Source organism: Lonchura striata, chromosome 4 (assembly GCF_046129695.1).
Source record: "Lonchura striata isolate bLonStr1 chromosome 4, bLonStr1.mat, whole genome shotgun sequence".
Lineage (NCBI taxonomy): Eukaryota > Metazoa > Chordata > Aves > Passeriformes > Estrildidae > Lonchura > Lonchura striata.
In genome coordinates this window covers 39,222,234-39,240,464 of record NC_134606.1, presented here as the reverse complement: position 1 = coordinate 39,240,464, position 18,231 = coordinate 39,222,234, and the positions used below count along the sequence as shown (strand labels likewise).

General features: G+C 37.2%; 1 protein-coding gene across 2 annotated transcripts in view; it reads right to left on the bottom strand.

Annotated features, from left to right (window-relative positions):
* Window positions 1-4,720: 4,720 nt before the first annotated feature.
* MARCHF1 (membrane associated ring-CH-type finger 1) overlaps window positions 4,721-18,231 on the bottom strand; it is a 224,109-nt gene continuing 210,598 nt past the window's right edge. For both annotated transcript variants that reach the window (XM_021542285.2, XM_077782911.1), the window contains exons 7-8: window positions 11,160-11,307; window positions 4,721-8,926 (exon numbers count right to left, since the gene is read on the bottom strand). In XM_021542285.2, coding sequence (XP_021397960.2) covers window positions 8,625-8,926; window positions 11,160-11,307 — 450 coding nt within the window. In that variant the 3' untranslated portion in view covers window positions 4,721-8,624. The remainder of the gene's footprint in view (window positions 8,927-11,159; window positions 11,308-18,231) is intronic.

The following is an 18,231-nucleotide window of genomic DNA, read 5'->3' as shown; positions in this document are numbered from 1 at the left end:
ACATGATCCCCAGTACACTTCTGTGTGCTAAACAATCAAGACTTTGTCATAGTAAATAGTTATGTGGGTTTCCTGGAATTCTTTTAACAGACATCTAGATGTGTATTTTAATAGATCTGCAGAAAGAGTTACTGATGAGTGTTAAATCTGTTAATGTGTATATTAAGTTCTTCCCTCTTTACAAATAGGCTTATGCTATCCTCTCATGTTATAAGAAACCAATCTCTTTAGGTTATATAGAACTAACAACTGTCCTCCTTAAATTATTCTAAAGAAGAAACCTGAATAACTTTTAATAGACCTGGAGCATGGGTGGGTAATGTAATTTATCTTTGGGTGGACTGCAAGTCTTAAACCTGGCTAGAGGTCTTGGCCTCTGACACCAGCCACATCTCCAGGCCATCACATAACTGCTTTGTGTTTGTGCTTGAGAGATCAGTGCGCTGAAGTTCATGGTATTTTTATATCTTTGTTAAATTGAGCTGTGTGGTGGAATTTATCTTTTGATTTATAAAACTTGAGGTGGTAAACTGTGGTAGAAGCTGAGCCAGAGTAACTGGATTGAACTAAACTTGTTTGTGTTTGTTTCAGTGCTTTGACAGATTTTGCCTTTTGGAAATAAATTTTGAATTTTTGCTTGTATACAAAGTCTGAGGTTTGAAATTGCAAGTAGAAACATTGAGTCACTTTCCCATGACACTTTGTAAAATATGGAAGGACAATGATCAGATAACTCAGTAACTGGGAGGTGTCATAGTAATTACAGTATTATTAGGCTGACATCCTGATGAGTGCTTCAAAAAGCTTGCTATGCAGTTATGAAGAAGATGTTCTATATTGCTTGAAACAATTCAGTAATAAGTTGCTATAAAAATCTGGTTAATGTGTGAAATTAAGTCTTTTTAAAATATTTTTCATTCAGACTACAAGAACATGTTTATAGATCAGACCTTATTGACTTTTTGAATTTTCTTCCTTGACATCCATATAGTCATTGCTTGTTTAGCTGGCTTTTAAACTGTCTTGTTAAACTACTGCAGAAGTAATGAAAAAAGAACAGTGTACAGGCCTGGGGTTGGGGGGTGGGCAGGAAACGTAGAGAGAGTTTTTTGCCTCATATATGTTACTGAGACAAGCTGCTGGAATCTCTTCAATTAATTTCATAATCCAATCATACTTTATAACCAGCTATTAGAGTGTTGTATGTTAATGGTTTCTTTCCTACAGGTGAAGAAAAGACGAATGCTCTCAGTTCTGAATTGTTACTTTTTTTCTTTAAAATTTAGAAAGTAGATGCTGGTAACAGTGGGAATGGGAAATAGTTATGTGATGTTTTCTGTTCTTACAAACTGCTGAGGAGAATAATTTGAAATTCTGTTCTTTTGTAGCCAAGGATTTCAGATTTTAATGCTAAATACTCTGTTCATATTCTCTGTAATTTACAGGGTTTTTTTTCTGGTACAGGATTCATCTTAGGGAGGATTTCTTTCATTCTAATTTGTCAAGTACTGTTTTGCAATGTTCCTGTGGTTTTTTAGTTTTCAACTCAAAGCTGTAATAGTTAAAATTACTATTTCATTAATCATCATGGCTCATATTAAATATACAACATTTCAAACAAAATAGTAATATTTTTACCCATAAAGCCACTTTCATGAAAGAACTTCAGTTTTTTTAAGTGTACTTTCCAGTTTGGTGCAATGTTCTTATTCTGTTTTACTTCATCCAGGCTTCTCTAAGGAGCTGGCTGAATTACATTCAGACTTCCAGCAGCAGCTGAGTTGTTAGGTGTGAAACATACCCTACTGATGGTCTCAGCTGGAAAGAACCAGCTGTCTTTAAGTCCAGTAGAAATGAGGATTTTTTTTCTTTCATTTACATAAAGAAAATGTGATTTAAAAAAAATAAAAACCAAAACCAAACAGAAGATGCTGATGTTCTCAAACCTGCTTGTATACAGTATATGTAAATTAATTTACAATTCTGTAGTATTGGAAAAAAATTAAGCCATTTGTAAAGGTATATATTTAGAGAGTATAATGATTTTTTTGTTAGTTTGTCTTTCAATGCAATAACATATTTATTCATCTCTGTGATGACACTGCCATATGTGAGGACATTCTGGGATCAAAAATGTATATATGGGAGTTTAACTTTTTAAAACAGATTTGCTAGACACCTGGCAGATATGAAAGGGTAGTACAAAAAAACTTTTTTTTTTTCCAGTGGAAAAAGTTCTCTGCAACCTTCTAGGTTGGTTTTCTAATAAAGGGCAATAATATGCTTGCAGTACAGAATTACATCAAATTGGCCTGTTTGGTCAGTCTCAGCATGATACAATGCATAAATTATCATTCTATCTTCCAGCTCTTTCAAGAGCAAAAATTCATTATAGTTGATTTCCAGACTTCCCCAAAAGAAGTAAGTTTCATGAAGGTAACAGACTTTTCTAATGAGGTGTTGTGATTTATGCTCTGCAGTTTAAGCTGTTTTAAAATCACCTGCCACGGTCCTGTGCAGAGTTTCTCTAAGGAAACTGAAAATAAGCTGATGGTGAGACACCATAATGGTGCTGTAATCAAGTTTCCTAGGCCCTGACTGTCCACTTTTTATTAAAATGTCAAAATATTGAAATTATTACAAAGGAAAAATAAAACTAATCAAATTATTGGGTTAAAGTGATGGTATTACTTTTAAAACAGAATTTTTAAATAATAAATTTAGTAACAACAATATTGCTAAATAAAAAGGGAAGCATCCTACTAATATCAGCTCTTATTCAAGCTCACACAATTGACCAAGACAGTACCATGCTACTTTAAAACTGAAAAACGGATGATGCCAATTGCTAAGATATGAAGTGCTCAAAAAATCTCATCCACGCTTTTTAATGAAACATTCTTTTTCCCCAGCTTTGAAAATTTGGTAGCAAACCTAGAGCTAAGTGGCACTTGAAGATTCATTAAAGCCTTTGCCTAAACTTCTAGACTGATTTGTGACTGATTTGTTCTTTTGACTGTATCTTCTGGGCTCCTGTAAGTAGCAGTCATTGTTCTGCGAGCCATTAACACTTAGGTTTGTCCTTATCAGATTTTAATATGACCCCATCTTAATCCTGCAAATTTGCTTTCCACTTCTGTCCTCTTTGGGAGCCATTATTAAAATATGTTGATCTTCACCATGTTCCCAGTCATGTGCAGTATCTCCTCAAATTACTAGTTGTTTACTTAACACACTTAAAAATTACTGTGACCTATCTTCTTTATTTGGAATAGTGCTAATTACTATACTTTCATATATTATCTTCTATGAGTTAAAAGAAAAAAAATCCTGTGATTTAGTTAGTATCAGTTAAAGGTATTTGCAGGTAGAAAAATTGCAAGTTTGTCCCAGGGTCCACATTTTCCAGCAGACTGGAATCACTCTGTTCTCAGTCAAGGTTATTTTCTGAGCTGTGTATCATAGGTAGTGGAAATGTGGTACACCAGTATTTTTGGCAAGTTCTTTGACAATTTCTTGGACTTTTAGGAAAGCTCATGTAGAACAGCCTTAATATTTTATTGGCTGAGATGTGTATACAGACATCAAACTAAACAGAAACATGCTTTATGTTCTAACGGTGCCCTTCATCAAGAGATTCGAACTCTTGTGTGCAAAACAAAAAGTTCAGGGACCCATACCTCTGCTCTCTTAATTATGAAACCAAAATTGTCTCCACTTTTCCATATGCTAATAAATGGAAAGTAATGTATTTTTACTAGGGTAACTTCTTTGTTTATGCTGGTTTTTCTGTATCTTGCAGAGATTTGTGAATCTGTTTGGATTTACATGGTGAGCTAGTTAGGACAGCATTAAAATGAAAAAGTGGCTAGCCTTGGATATACAGAAAGAAATTTGTTAGAATATTACTTCTGTGTTTTGAACATATATTCTTACCAATCATCAGCCATATGATTCTAGCTAGAGTTGTATTTTGAAACTTAGCTCACTCTCTCCCCAGCTGATCATCCAGAAGAAATATACGGAGTAGGTGGATCTGTACAAAACTAAATTTGGACCTTGGTTGGAACATTCTGTTTTAGTCAAGGTAAGTATTTTCTTTGGTTTTACACTTCACAAAATGCACAGGCTTTTTTTATAATGTAAACATACAATATTCCTTTTCATTAAAAAATAAGTCTTTATGATTTTCAAAAAGGAGAAAACCTCACCAAATCAAAGTACAAAATACTACAAAAAGGAACAGGATCCATGCTGATAAACTGAGCTGGGATTAGCTTTAAAGTATTTAACTGTCCAATCCATATTTAAAGCTTTTATGTCTTGGACATTCCAAAATCACTGTAACAGTTTGTCCCAAGGCCCTGCTTTCCTTAGGCAGCTTTTGTCCTCTTACCACCCTGGAATTGAAACCCAGTACTAGTCTGTTATTCTATGGATGCAAAACCAGCTGCTTTCTAGGCTTCTTTATAGGGTTGAATCCTGCAAGTTAAGCAACTCTTAAGTATTTTCAAGAGTTTCTGTACTATGAGGTATTTTCCTGAGCATTCTGCCAAGGTGGGGTAGCTAGAAATAGCCCCTTGCCTCTTAGCAAGTTTATCAGTATTAAGTAAGCAACTGAGTTATATTGTTTACCTTTCTTGCAAGATTGTGGTCTTCCCAATCCGTGTTCAGCATGTGATGCTCTAGGTAACAAGGTGACAAATGTAGAATACTGCAGTACTTTGAGTAATTTGTTTAATACAAATACATTTTTTCACAACATTAAGCAGATACATTACTTTTGTTTCCCTTACCTTCTGTCTTCCAATACACATTCACCCACAAAAACATACAGTTTTTCTTTTGCAAAAGAGAGGGAGTTAAACAACACAAACTTGTAGTTCCAAATATTATACACAGTAAAATATTTTCATCAGAGTAAGTTTCATTGCATTATTGGAAATTATAAACTCTTTGTTCTGGAGATGGAGAATTATTTTTTCTACACAGCAAAAATAAACACTACCTTCATATAGAGCAGTGTGTGAATGGCACAGTTGGACTAGTCAAGAATCTTTGTAATGCTACTGATAGTCAAATGTGGTATGTGTATGCCAGTTTGAAATAAACATTATAATGCTTGTAACTTAAACACAGGAAAAGAAATGTTCACAGGAGTGAATACAGGAGTATCTTGTTCAAACTTCAAGATCTGACCTGACACCAAATTACTTCTACCTACCTTTATTAAAACTTCGGTTAAACAAGCTGTTCTTGCTAATGGCAGCTCAGAGCCAGGTTCTGCCCTTGTGGGTTTAGCCAGGCCAAATTCCACTGTCAGCATATTTGCCAAAGCCGCACTGTGGCTACACAGGAATTTGATATGGTTCTTTATTTGAGATGGTATCTTCATTAAAAAGTCTTTAGACTTCATCTTACTACTTTCAGTATACTGTTCTGTTTAGTTGTGTGGTTTTGGTGGTTAGGTTTTTTTCCAGGATAGAATACTGTGGTTAATAAATTAATACAGATAATTGTACTTTGTTTGGGAATGAAAAAGGATTGGATGATAAGCATCTATCTAGTTTCTCTATTCGTGTACTTTTCCTATTACTGAAGACCAGAATCCAAGGCATGGTGGTGTGAATAGCTCCTTGCCCTTTTGAAGAGGTTGTACCCTGCTTCAGAAACTAATTTGAATCCTGCATGAAATTCCTGAAAGCTCTAGAAAATCCAGTGCATCTAAGAAGAGAAAGGGATGCACAGGCTAAGACTGTAATGCTTTAAAGGTTAAAGGCTGCTTCAAGCCAGCTGAAATCTCACTTGCTGGTGACTTGTCTCATTGTCCATCTCAGCAGACAGTGTCCCATTTTACTCCTTTTTCCTGCTGTCCACATTCAGCATTTCCAAGGGAGAGGAGGAATTTCAACTGAAGTCTTTCTGCTTTTATTTAATTAACTGTAAACTCAGTTGCATATATGGTTGAGTGCAGAACAGTGTTTGAAGTTGAAGGCATTGGTATAAAAGTTTTCACATTGTCTTTTCTGTTGCTGACTCTTCAAGTGTGTTTTTAAAAAATGCAAAATCTTGTTGGATGCTACAGTTCTGCTTTCAGACTCTTCAGGTATTTTCTTCTTTGAGGTGAATTTTATACTTCTTCAAGAAAAAAAACCCAATGTGAATTACTCTCCAGTAAACTGACAAAATAGGGGATAAAGTACTTTCAATGAGGTCATGATGTTACCACAGTCAAAGAACAAGCTGGCTAATGAAGCAGGGTTACTTTCACTTAGTGAGAAATTATTATTTCAGAAAGTTCTTAATTATCTTTCATAATAATGTTCCTTGTCAGTAAATTTTGCTGAATTTTATTGTAAACATCCTTCAAAACATTCAGACGCAGTTAGTAATTTTAAGTGTCTGACATCAGATATCATGAGAGTTATCTTTTAACAAGTAGTTTTTGAAAACCATGCCATTGCAGACTATCTTATTTGAAAACCAAAACCATTGCAGACTATCTTAAGCATGTGCAGTTACTAGGCATTCCTTAATTGTCGTCATGTTCTGAAGACCTTCTGAAATCTCCACCACAATTTTAAATGGAGAAATGATTTAGTTTCTCTTTTATGTAGTTTCAAATAAGAAGCTGCTACAATTGGAAATTGCAGTTGTATAGTTGGAAAATTATTTTATATAAAAAGTGTATGCCATTACATGAAAAAACTTCAACATAAATCCTCTCACCTGGAATAACTTACAGCAAATATTGACATGTATTAAGAACCCATTCAAGCACCAAGATTTTGTGTCCTGTCTAGCCAGATAACAATCACTTAGTCACAGCCAAATTACAAGAGCAATTCCAATACAAAAGAATATAATGATCTGATTGGAGACACATTTCTTGCTAACACTGCTACTTCTAGTATTCCCTGAGCCTTAAGCCAGTAAACATTCACAAAGGAATACCTTGTATATAAATTCCAATAGGCCTTAAAGCCTGGGTATTTGCAAGAATGGGTTAAGTCTGTTATTTCACTGTAAATATTTGAGTGTACAAAGAGAAAATTTACCAGTAGAAACTTCAAGGCTTCTGTAGTACTCTAGTTCATTTGTAATTGTGGCAGATAGCCCTCCTTTAAGTGAATCTCTACTCTCTTGTCCTCATTACTCTGGTTCTTTATTTGCTTTTTTGCTTTTCCTCCTTTACTAAATACAAGATTAGAAAAGAACTTTCAGCTTCATTTTAAAATACACATTATGTTCAGGCCCCAAACTTGTGCACACCAGTACATAACTAGTCCGAGTCAAGACTTGCTCTTGTGTCCTTACAGTAAACACCACAGTTTTACAAAGTGTATCACAAAATTGGTTCCTTACATATAATTCACCCTGTCGGACACAGTACTGTATCTACATTCATTTATCTATTGCACCTTTTAATGCTATTCACACTTCATTTTTATATGCCAATGCTCAAAACATGAAATTAACAACTGAGCTGTTGAATGTCTAACACCTTAAGTTTACCTGTACAGAAGGAAACCACTGATTTGTTTTTTTCAGTCAGGAAGATAAAAACTATCTTTTTAGAACAAGGAGATAAAAACTAATGTTTTCTTAAGATATGTATGTAGGTATAGGTATGTTCTCTTACATCTACCTTTCTGTATCATGAATCTTAAAAAATAAAACCAAAAGTAGCTTGCATCTTCAGTGTGTCATCCATTTTCAAACCTTTGATAACATGAATTTACTTCTGTGTAATTCTGCAGTAAACTTTCTTTTCATTTACAATTCTGCCTCAATACGTTGTCTATCCAATTTATGCCTAATTCACTCCTATAAAGTAAAATAAATAGCAGAGCTGCTCTTCCAAATGCATATCTACATATCATCTCCTTCCTATACATACTTTCCTGACCTTAAAAAAAAAAACCTATCGGCAGCTTAGGGAGATATGAGTTTATATGGGTTGGAACTGCTTACTTTTCAAAAATCCAGCCACAGTTAAAAACCATTGGTTCAAATATCCATAGTTGACACAGCTGCCCAAACAGCTCCACTACAGTCACATGAAGGTGTTACTGTATGAGGCTTAGAGAGGGAGTGCTTTAATACAGCTCTCTGTACTTTGTTTCTGTTAATGCATATTACTTGGATTGGTACCCTTTGAAGTGAATCTTTGAAAAGGTAAATAGCAAATACAACTTCTGGTAGTAAAGAGTTGAAAGGTTTTGTGTCTTCTGTAAACAAAATCATTGTATCACTTCTGTTATCTACTTTCCCAGCCAGCCCAGTTAGGAGGGGGAAAAAAAGAAAGTACATTGTTACATAGGTTTGGCATTGTCTGTTAAACCTGTTCTCTATTGCACTTTCCACACTTCCACTTTCACTACACTTGCTGACTAGTTGCGAAACTACGTCACAAACGGTCACATTCCATACAATAACAAGCTGCTTTGCTGGATCCATTTTCCTTGTACGGTTTTGGTTTTTTGTATGGGGTATTTTTTTTGTTGTTTGGTTGGGGTCTTCTTTAACTGAAAAAATGCTCAGTCATTTCTACTTTCTTGTAGCATTTGTAGTGTAGCAAACACTACAGCATACTCTGCAAGGAAGAAGCAACGATGTCCGTGTCAAACTGGCATGACCTCCGACGTCGCCTCTTCCACCATCGGCTGAGAGTTTGTACCTGTCTGTGCTACTGGCACCACCACTGCATCCTTCACCTCCGAGGGCTGAGTGCATGGAGAGCTTTTCTCCTCCAGTTTTTTGATGGTATCTGGGCAGTTCTGAACAAAGATCACTCTGTTGTAGGCTTTCAACCTGCGCCACAGCTGCACGTAAACTTTACACTGCACGTACATGAACACCAGGCCTCCTGTGAACCCGATGGCCACCACAACGAGTTTTGTCCAAAAAGGCCATTCGAGGACACCTTTGAAATAGAAACTTTATGTTATACAAGCAGTGCTTCAGTAATGCATACTGAAAAGAAGCCACTTGCTAAGAATGCCCGGGTACATGAATGCTATTGGGGCAGTTGTGGCTCTAGAAAATAGACAGTGTTTCCTATTCCATACGCTGGCCAAGAAACTGCCCATGGAATAGGAAACTGCTTCCCACTTTTAACTGATTTGACCACCATTTGGTCATATAAATCAACCAAATAAATCAATGCCACTCTCAAAAGCTTTCTTTCAGGATTTCTTCCACCTTTTAACATTAAAGATAAGCTGCTGCTGCTTCTGTGGTAATACAGGAAGCATCTTTTTTTATTAACTGGTATGGGACAGAGAATTTTGTATCTTTCTTTTTTTTCCCAGGATTGCCATGTTTTCAGACTTAAGCTTTATTAGTAGAAAGGTCAGCTGAACCTAAACCTGTTTCTTCAAGCAGAATAAATTTATGTGAAACTTGATTCCCTACCACTGGTGCCATATAAACTCTAGAATATTTAAAATATATTTTAAATTTGCTTTTCTATAAACCAGTGTCAGGTTTAGCAATTAAAGGGTTTGCATCGTATACTCCCCTAAAGAGAAGAAAGCCCCAACCCTGTAAATAATTTGAGATATCCATTTAAAGTGGGTTTTTAAAACTAGAATATTAACAAACAATACTAGTATTATTCAGGGTTTCAATTTTTCTCCTTCTCAAAATATGTTTATTTTGTTTTTTTCTCCAGTTTTGTCTTTGCAATTCCCTTTTAAAGAGAGAAAATGGAGAAGAAAGCAAACTACATACATGTCCCTCTTATCCCCCACAGTTACATGTGCACTTTTGTTAAAGTAGTCTCCCCTGCAACAAGCAAATTTTGGAGCAAAAGCATCCTCTTCACACTTACTTCTGCATGTTGTAAGTAGCTCCAGGGCATCTCTCTTTCAATTTGTTAGTGTAAAGAATCAGCCATTACATTTGGCAAATACTGAATGCTATGCAAAACATAAATACTTTTTGAGTCTACCAGGAATAATTAACATTATTCTTTTGCATTGTGTATAACAACAAAAATCCCTGTTAGCTGTTTTGTTATGTAAATTTAGCTAATCTACATAAATAACTCCCCCCTTGTAATGACTAAGGTGATGTAGTTGTACTCAAAACTTAAAAGCCATTCCTAGTCCTGTCCTCTGGCCACGATTGTGAGATAAAAAAGAAGGTTACTCATTTCAAAAGAATGCAAAACAAGACTTTGTAGTGTGTATTAATCTGTGACTTACTGAGGCTTGTTGCTTATTTTCCTCTCTAAGGCAAGTAAGGCATGCATCAGGAGTATAATCAAATATTTATCTAACTAGCAAGGCACAAAGCTCCACCTGTTTTGTTTTACATGTTAACTTCGGAATGTAATACAAAGCAGGAGACCTATGTTTCTCTAGGGTGCTTAAATTCAATTCAAATCAAAACTCAAAAGATTTTCATCATCATGATCACATTTAAGACTAAATTTAAGATCAAATAAAGTTTGATTTGAAATGGAAAACAGTAGTTAAATTTAGGATATATTTTCCACATATGCTAAGTATGGCTGATAGTGACATTAAGCATGCATTTTGTTACACATGTCCAGTTGGATTTTCAGTATCTCTGCAGATGGAGACTCCATGACTTCTCTGTTCCAGTGCGGAACCAATAAATACAGCTGGAACATGGACATTCACTGTGACATTCTATTTGAAAGGACACAAGAATAACTTTCCATGCTACTCAAATCCCACATGAAGGACTAACACAATTGAAAAACAGTGTCTTGGAAGTTCGTATTAGGAAAGTTGTTAATGAAGAAGCTCTATCGTAGTTTACTTCCTATCAAGGTTCAAGTGATTAATATAAATAAATTGCTATTTAAGGACCTGAACTTGCACTGAGCTGTTTCAACTTGACTCATCTTTTTGCCTGAGCTTTAGAATTACCTAGATAATGGGAGATTAACCCAGGAAGAACCGGCAGGCTAGTTAAGCTGTTGTAATGATTACACAAAGTAGAGTTCTCTCTGCTGGGGCATTAGGTAAGATTTTCATACTGACGCATTCAGGACTTCTGCATTAAAGCCTTTGGTGCAGGCTGTGAGCTGTTATTTAACAACAGAATGTGACTGGTTACAGAGCTGCCTTTCAAAGCCAGGCATTGCATTATCAGCAGCACTGAGGAAGGTAAAAGATACTTACCGTTATCATTGCCTTGTTTGATTTCTTCAGCAGTTCTGTCAATTAAAACATACAATGACCAAACAACGCAAGTAATTGCAATTATATGGAATGTGACTGAACACACAATTTTTCTCCTCTCACTTGTTGTCATCTGTAATTTCTCCCACTGAAATTAAAAAAAAAAAAAAGAAGAAATTAAAAAAAACTGACTTGTAAAATTTTACGTTAAACTGATTAGGCCGTTGTGGCTCGAAATTTCCACCAAAAACACAAGCAGTAATGAAATTAATAAACCCTTTAGTTTTGGTAATATGCATTACAGGAGTGTGTGCATTGTCCCTGTTAAATTCACAATGATCTCATTTTCACAGATTCAGAGGAATAAGGACACTGTTCTGTTTCTGTCTGCTTCTGAATGATATCTTAAGTAATTTCATTACAGTACAGTCATAACACGTTAATAGACAGATAAAAAGATTAATATTTACTTTAAATTTGCATTTCTTGTGGTGAGAGAAGATGATTACATGGAAATTATCATATATGATAGCAGCCAAATAACCTCAGTAATGCAAGGAGGATCTTCCAGGCATGTGTTTGTCAATTATGGTGCTAAATCCTGGCTTAAGGTAAGGCTATTTTAAGATGAAATAGGCTATTGTCTGCAATTGAACAATGCAGCCCTTGAGGTGATTTTTTTAATGTCACTTGCGACATGAATTTTTTTTTCCCAGCACTACTTCAAAACAAATCCCTTCTCTCCTAAAACATTTGCCTTTGAAAACAGATGAAAGAACAGATCACTTAAAAGCAAAACACCTCAATTCCAACGGATAATCTTGGAGCCAGTAGTGGCATCTGAGGAAGGAAAGCAGTACAAAGCATGAGATGTGAGTGCCACCTCCCTGTGGCTCTGTTAACGCTGGGCTGAGCTGCACGCAGCTTGGTGCCACAGCACTGCTGCCACCTGCTATGGCTAGGACAGCAACCACAGCCTCTCCAGAGCCCTGTCGTGCTGCACATTTACTGCCAGGTTGTGAGTTTGTCTTGGTTTTCCTTGTTTAGGTTTTGTTTTTGTTTTATTAGCTACCTTTACTGTTTGGGATTTTTAAAAATTTTGTTTCCAGGCAATAACAAATTTCTCTAAATTCCTTAAGGCTAGGGCTGGAGATGCCATCCAAGCTAGATGTTTAGCCTTTAACCTGAACCAACATAGCCATTCTACTCTGAACACTCTTTGCAGTCACATTACATTTTGAAGGAGCACAACTGCAGTAAAACCTGAGGAGGGTCAGTGCTGTGTCACCAAGGGGAATAACTCTCAGAAATACTTCTTCCTGCTTACAGAGAAGGACAGATCAGGCCAGACAAACTTCAGTCTTTAATGGCAGTTAAATCTTGCATGTTTCAGAGCTGTTGCCTCAAAACACAATCTCTGGAACGTTTTCTAGCCCTTGTCAAATTATATGAATCATAGAATATTTTGGGTTCAAAGGGACCTTAAGGGTCATTCTGTCCAACTTCCTGCAATGAGCAGGCACATCTGCAATTAGACCAGCTTGCTCAGAGCCCCATCCAACCTCACCATAATGCTTCCCAGGATGGGGCACCTACCACTTTCCTAGGCAGCCTGTTCCACTGTTTCACCATTCTCATCATAAGAAGTTAATTCTAAATGTAGCCTAGATACACCCTTTTTTTTTTTTTTTTTTTTTTTTTTTTTTTTTTTTTTTGTTTCAAATCATTACTACTCTAACAAGCCCTGCTAAAAAGTTTGCTCTATCTTTCTTACAGGCCCCTTTAGGTACTGGAAGGCCACAATAAGGTCTCAAAGCCTTCTCTTCTCCAGGCTGAACAACCCCAGCTGCCAGCTTTTCCTCATAAGAGAGGTGCTCCAGCCCTCTGACCATTTTTTGTGAATTCTTCTGGACTCTCTCCAACATGACCTCAGTGGGCACCCCTGAGCTGGATGTAGCAGTCCTGGTGGGGTCTTTCAAGAATCACTTCTCCCATGCTTCAAGAACACAAAGCATAAATAATTGCTTAGAAAAATGTAAATATTTCCTGAGTCATATACAAAGAGGCAGAGCAATCAGCTTATTTATTAGCTGAGACCTCATTTCAGTTTCTGATACATCTACTTTTGGGTGAAAACTAAGCTTGCTGGGTTTTATATGGCAGTCTGGAAAAATGGGAGGTCTAAAAAATAAGGTTTGTTTTGGTTTTGTTTTAAGCAAAAGAACTCAAAAAGTCTGTATTAATTACAGTTCATGTAGATAAGATTCACTAGTCAGACCAGAGTATGTGGCATTATCACAGTCTTATTTCATTACAGTCACCAGGTTACACAGCCTTTGACCTGGAGACTTTCATTCTTTTTGCAGTGAAAATTCAATTCAATTCTTGTAACAGACTTTCTTTCCAAAGAAAGAAACCCTGTCTTTGTTCAAATGGAAGAAAGAGTTTTACCTTAACCCTTCACTTACCCGTGGATGCTTTGTAAGAGATAACATAGAACATAATGAAGAATGATTTGTTTTTTAAAAGATTTTGTCTGTTATCTCAACTTTGATGCTACACCATTTGGTCTGTCGGAGAGAAGACTCTGCAAAATTTTCATTGTCATGTATATGCGCAGTCTCTTTACATGGATTTTACTCTCTAACATACTCAAAAGCCTTCTTGTAGATCTGAATACCCAGTCAAAGACAAATGCTGGTCCATTAGCCTAAATGTAAACATTTTGTAGGTGGAGAAAATCTAGACAAAATCAACCAACCAACAGGCAGGATAGGTAAATAAAGGCTCAAGCTCACAGAGTTCTGCTGAGATTTACAAGAAAGCTGTCTCAGGAGAGGAAGCCAGCAGAAATTGGCTGAAGCCAGTTGTTACCCTTTTGGTAACAACTGATGATTAGCCAGAGGGCAAGCCAAGGCCTACTGGACTCTTCTTCCTCCAGCTGGCCCCTTTTCTTCTGCCTTGCCTGTCTATTCTATCCACACACACACTACCACACCAGACAGAAGGTGGCTGCCAAGACACTGGGAGAGGTCGCCAGGGTGTAGGTGATTATGGGACTGGGAGACTGTGCAGAATGTCTCGTATTCCCAGTTTGGTTTTATTACTTAAAAGAAAACCACAACAGGAGAGGAATAAAATCCAAGGAGAGACTCCATCTGTCACGGACAGGTACTTGGAAGCATTTTACAGCTCTTAGTGTGCCCCAAAGCTGCTCTTTTGTTTTGCCCTGCTCTTGCTGCAGTCACAATTCTCTCAACTATGGTGATGATGGGATGAACTCAGAAAGGAAAAAGCAATTAAACTTTGTGCTGTACTTCTGGTGATCCCAGTGGTAGCTGTTGTAACTTCCCCATCCTACTCATGTATTTTGGGTTGGCTGAACAGAGAGTACTTTGTGACTAGATGAGTCATGCTGTACTAGATGAGTGATATTACTAGATGATCCAGCAATTTGTCACCCTGGAGCAGAAAAGTGCAATTCCCTATTTTAGGATTTTTGCAATAGGTTTGTATCAAAAAATTAACTGTCAGCTTTAGCACAGACTTGCTTGGTCAAAAGCAGTGAAACAAAAATTGCTTGAAAATACCTAACAAAAGACAAGACAACAATGTAATGAGCAATGAAAGCATCAGCCCCTTTTACTTGTGCTTTATAGTCCAGGGTTCGATAAAGTCATGTGGGGAATTTTGGCAGGTGCTGCCTTCATGTCACACAGTGCATTAATGCCTCCTTAACCTCTGATAATTTAATCCCTGCTGTGTTTTGAAGCTCCTGCGGTTTTCATGGCTTTCCACATTCATAACAGAAAGATAAAAATAAATTGTGTCATGTCTTCATCAGTGATCTCCAAGAAAACACAGGAATCAGGTTGATGACACTGCAACATGCCATGGACAGAATGCCACCAAGAACAGAAAAACAGCACAAAGTTAAGTACACCGATGCAATTTTCTTTGGAAACCTAGATGTTAATGCTGCTAAGCTGCTCTAGATACTGTAACAACAGAAATAAAGGGAAGGCTAACAGCCAGAGGAGATATTTATAATGATTTGCAAATTATTGAGTCACTAAATCCGTAGAAAAACCTGTAGCTTTTGCCCAGCCCCCGACAAAACACCCCTTCATTGTTGTACATCCGATTGTCACACCTACGGATTCTGTAATCCTGGCAGCAATACAAACACAGACTGGAAATCATCACAAATGCAGATGGTTTAATGTCCTGCAAATGCAAGCAACAGCATGAATATCATAATGTTTCACAGAACAGGTGTGCTAGAACACTTTGTAACATCCAACCAGAACCGAAAGATCCTTTTAAGCAAGTCACCAATTAAATACAAAATGTTACAAAAATCCAAATGCGTCCCCAGCAGAAAGCTTGGAATATCCCCAGCCTCCTTTTTATTTTCTGAATAAGCTTTCTGAACCTGTGGCTTGCACTGTGCTCTGAAAACCACTGGAGGGTGGTAGGAGACTGCCTGACTCACAGGCTCCTAGCAGGAATGGAAAGAAGCTGGATTGCGAATGTGATAAAAAACACTCGTCCCACCCCGACTACTTACAGCTGCTTCTAAGACACAACGTGCACCTTGGAATTCCTGTTCTTTACTGTCAAAGAAGTTTGGAATAATCCTTAAAGTGGCAGCTACAAAACTGTACCCTGTTCTACCTCGTGTTTTGCTTTTGTTTCCTAAAGAAAATTTCACTCAGAAACTTCAAGAGAATGGTTACCAATTTCAAATCCCACTCTTGTAATTACAAAATGTAGTTATGAGCCTTCTGGGGAAATAAAAAAGATTAGATCTTAAAAACCCACCAAACCCTAAAACATACAGGGAACTTTAAATCGTGTAGCCAACCACTTCCCTTTCCTGTAAAGTAGTCTGAGAAAGTCTCTCATATTTATTTTAAAGGACAAAAATCTGCCTCTCTCCGTGCCACTTCTAATAAAAGCTTGTTTAATCAATATGCAACAAGTAATTATGGATATTTTCTTTAGTATCTTCTGAAAACACTCCTTGTGAGTGTGGGGATGCTGCTTCATATCCTACATACCAACACAGCCTCTCTGCTTAACAGAAGCAAATATGCAATTTGAATTCTCTCCCATACATTACGCTTTCTGCACAGTGGTTTCATGGTGGCCCAACGCAGAAGCGAAAGCCCCACGCTGCTCACACAAAAGCTGTCTCCACACCTCTCAGTGGCACTTAGCAAACTCTGCTGCCTGTGTTTCCTTTCCCCACCTTGGCATTAGAGATTTGCTGCCTGCCTGCTCCCATCCACCACTCTGTGCCCATGTGTTGCCTCCTGATCATGGTAATATTCTGTCACGCTGGCTACAGATTTTTGTCCATACACTGATGTCCTTAGGCAACTGCAGTTCTACTGCAGGTTTGCAGATTCACACCTCTACAGCTGAAGGTCTCTCTGCTGCAGGGACTCAGCACTGAGGATGCCAAATATTGAAGGTGAAGTTAATGGGCTGCTTTGCAACATATGATGAATGCCTGGACTTTTTAACTCCTGGGTATTTTCAGGAACCCTGTTTTTAAAATTGCATGTAAGAAGGTCTGACAGAGGAAGCTGGTATGACTGGAACATTGCTAATATTAAATACTTTTCCTGACATTTTTCTCCCTATCCATCATTTAGCAGAAAAAATGCCTATGTATAATGTAAACAACACCCACAACTGGAAGGATTTCTGCTCTCACTGAGAGCTAAAGCCACGATGCAGAATTTTCTGAATTCTTTCTACAGTCTGAAGAAATACTTTCAGCCAACCTTTATCTTAAAGTAATTACACCTGCAAAATAAAGGCTAAAATTACTTACTAGAGGCTGTTGTAGAAACTGCACTCTGCACATAAACTAAAAGCACACAGAAAAAGATCTTATCTGAAACCTAACCCAAAGGATTTAGCCAGCTCATTGAAAAAGAACTGGTGCAGCATATGCTGAAGTGAACTGGGCAGTGAAGACATGTCAACAGTGGGAATATGTAGCTCATAGTTATTAATATTAGGGAGGAATTTTTGGTCACTTGTTGCAGTACTAATTGGCTCAGGCTCCACAGTGAGCTGTTCACTGCTATCAACCTACCAGCTGGAGGAAAGCAGCTGCCATGGTAGTTTTCCGAATGGAATTTGTGCAGTGGGTGGAAGAGGAAGAAATAATAGTAATAAAGGACAACAGGGCTCCATTCATGTTGGGAGAACAAAATAGCCTTGCAGAAATTTGAAGTGTTCGTAAGAGTTGAGACTTCAAACGTTGTTATTTGAATAAAAGCATTCTGGGCCTCTCTCTGCCATCTAAACAACATGTGGTTGCAGTCTGCACCATGGGGACAGTGTCTTAAAGGACAGGGTATGTGTCCCCACATCCTGCTCCAACGTGAGAAGTGCCCCTCAGACAGTCCAACAGAATGAGCCAGGTCTGACAGCTGACAAGAGAAGGTTTCGGGCCATGAAAACACCTAAACCGTGTTCTTTTCCCCAGACACATCCAGAGAGAAGTAAGAACTGAGCAGGTTCACAGAAAATACAGAAAACATATTTGTCATTGCTTCTTCAAAATATGTATTCCAGAGAAGAAACTCTTGTAAGGATCAAGAATAAAAGGCCATAATTAGACCCCTATGTTAATTGCTGAACAGGGAAATGAAATGAATTTTTAAACTCCCATGTCACCTGGTGGATCATATGGCCCTATCTATGCACAACCTTACTTTCTTCTAGTTGTCTCATTAGATGTTCTAGTAGAGATAATTTTCTATCAAACCTGTCTGAAGTTTGCTCAAAATCTGTTTCTGTCCCTAGGAGATACTAAACAAACCTGGCTGGAATTCAAAAGAATGTCTGTGGTGCATTTAAACACCTATTAAATTTTTTTAACTGAACCAGAAATGGGTGCATTTCTAAAGAAAAACACACTAATTCACTTTTGTATGATATGCATACCTAGAGTAACAAAAGAAATACATAATGAAAAATCTCGCTTTGATGAACACCTTAGGATTATCATCTGCAAAGAACTAATAATTCAGTTTTATCATAACCAAGA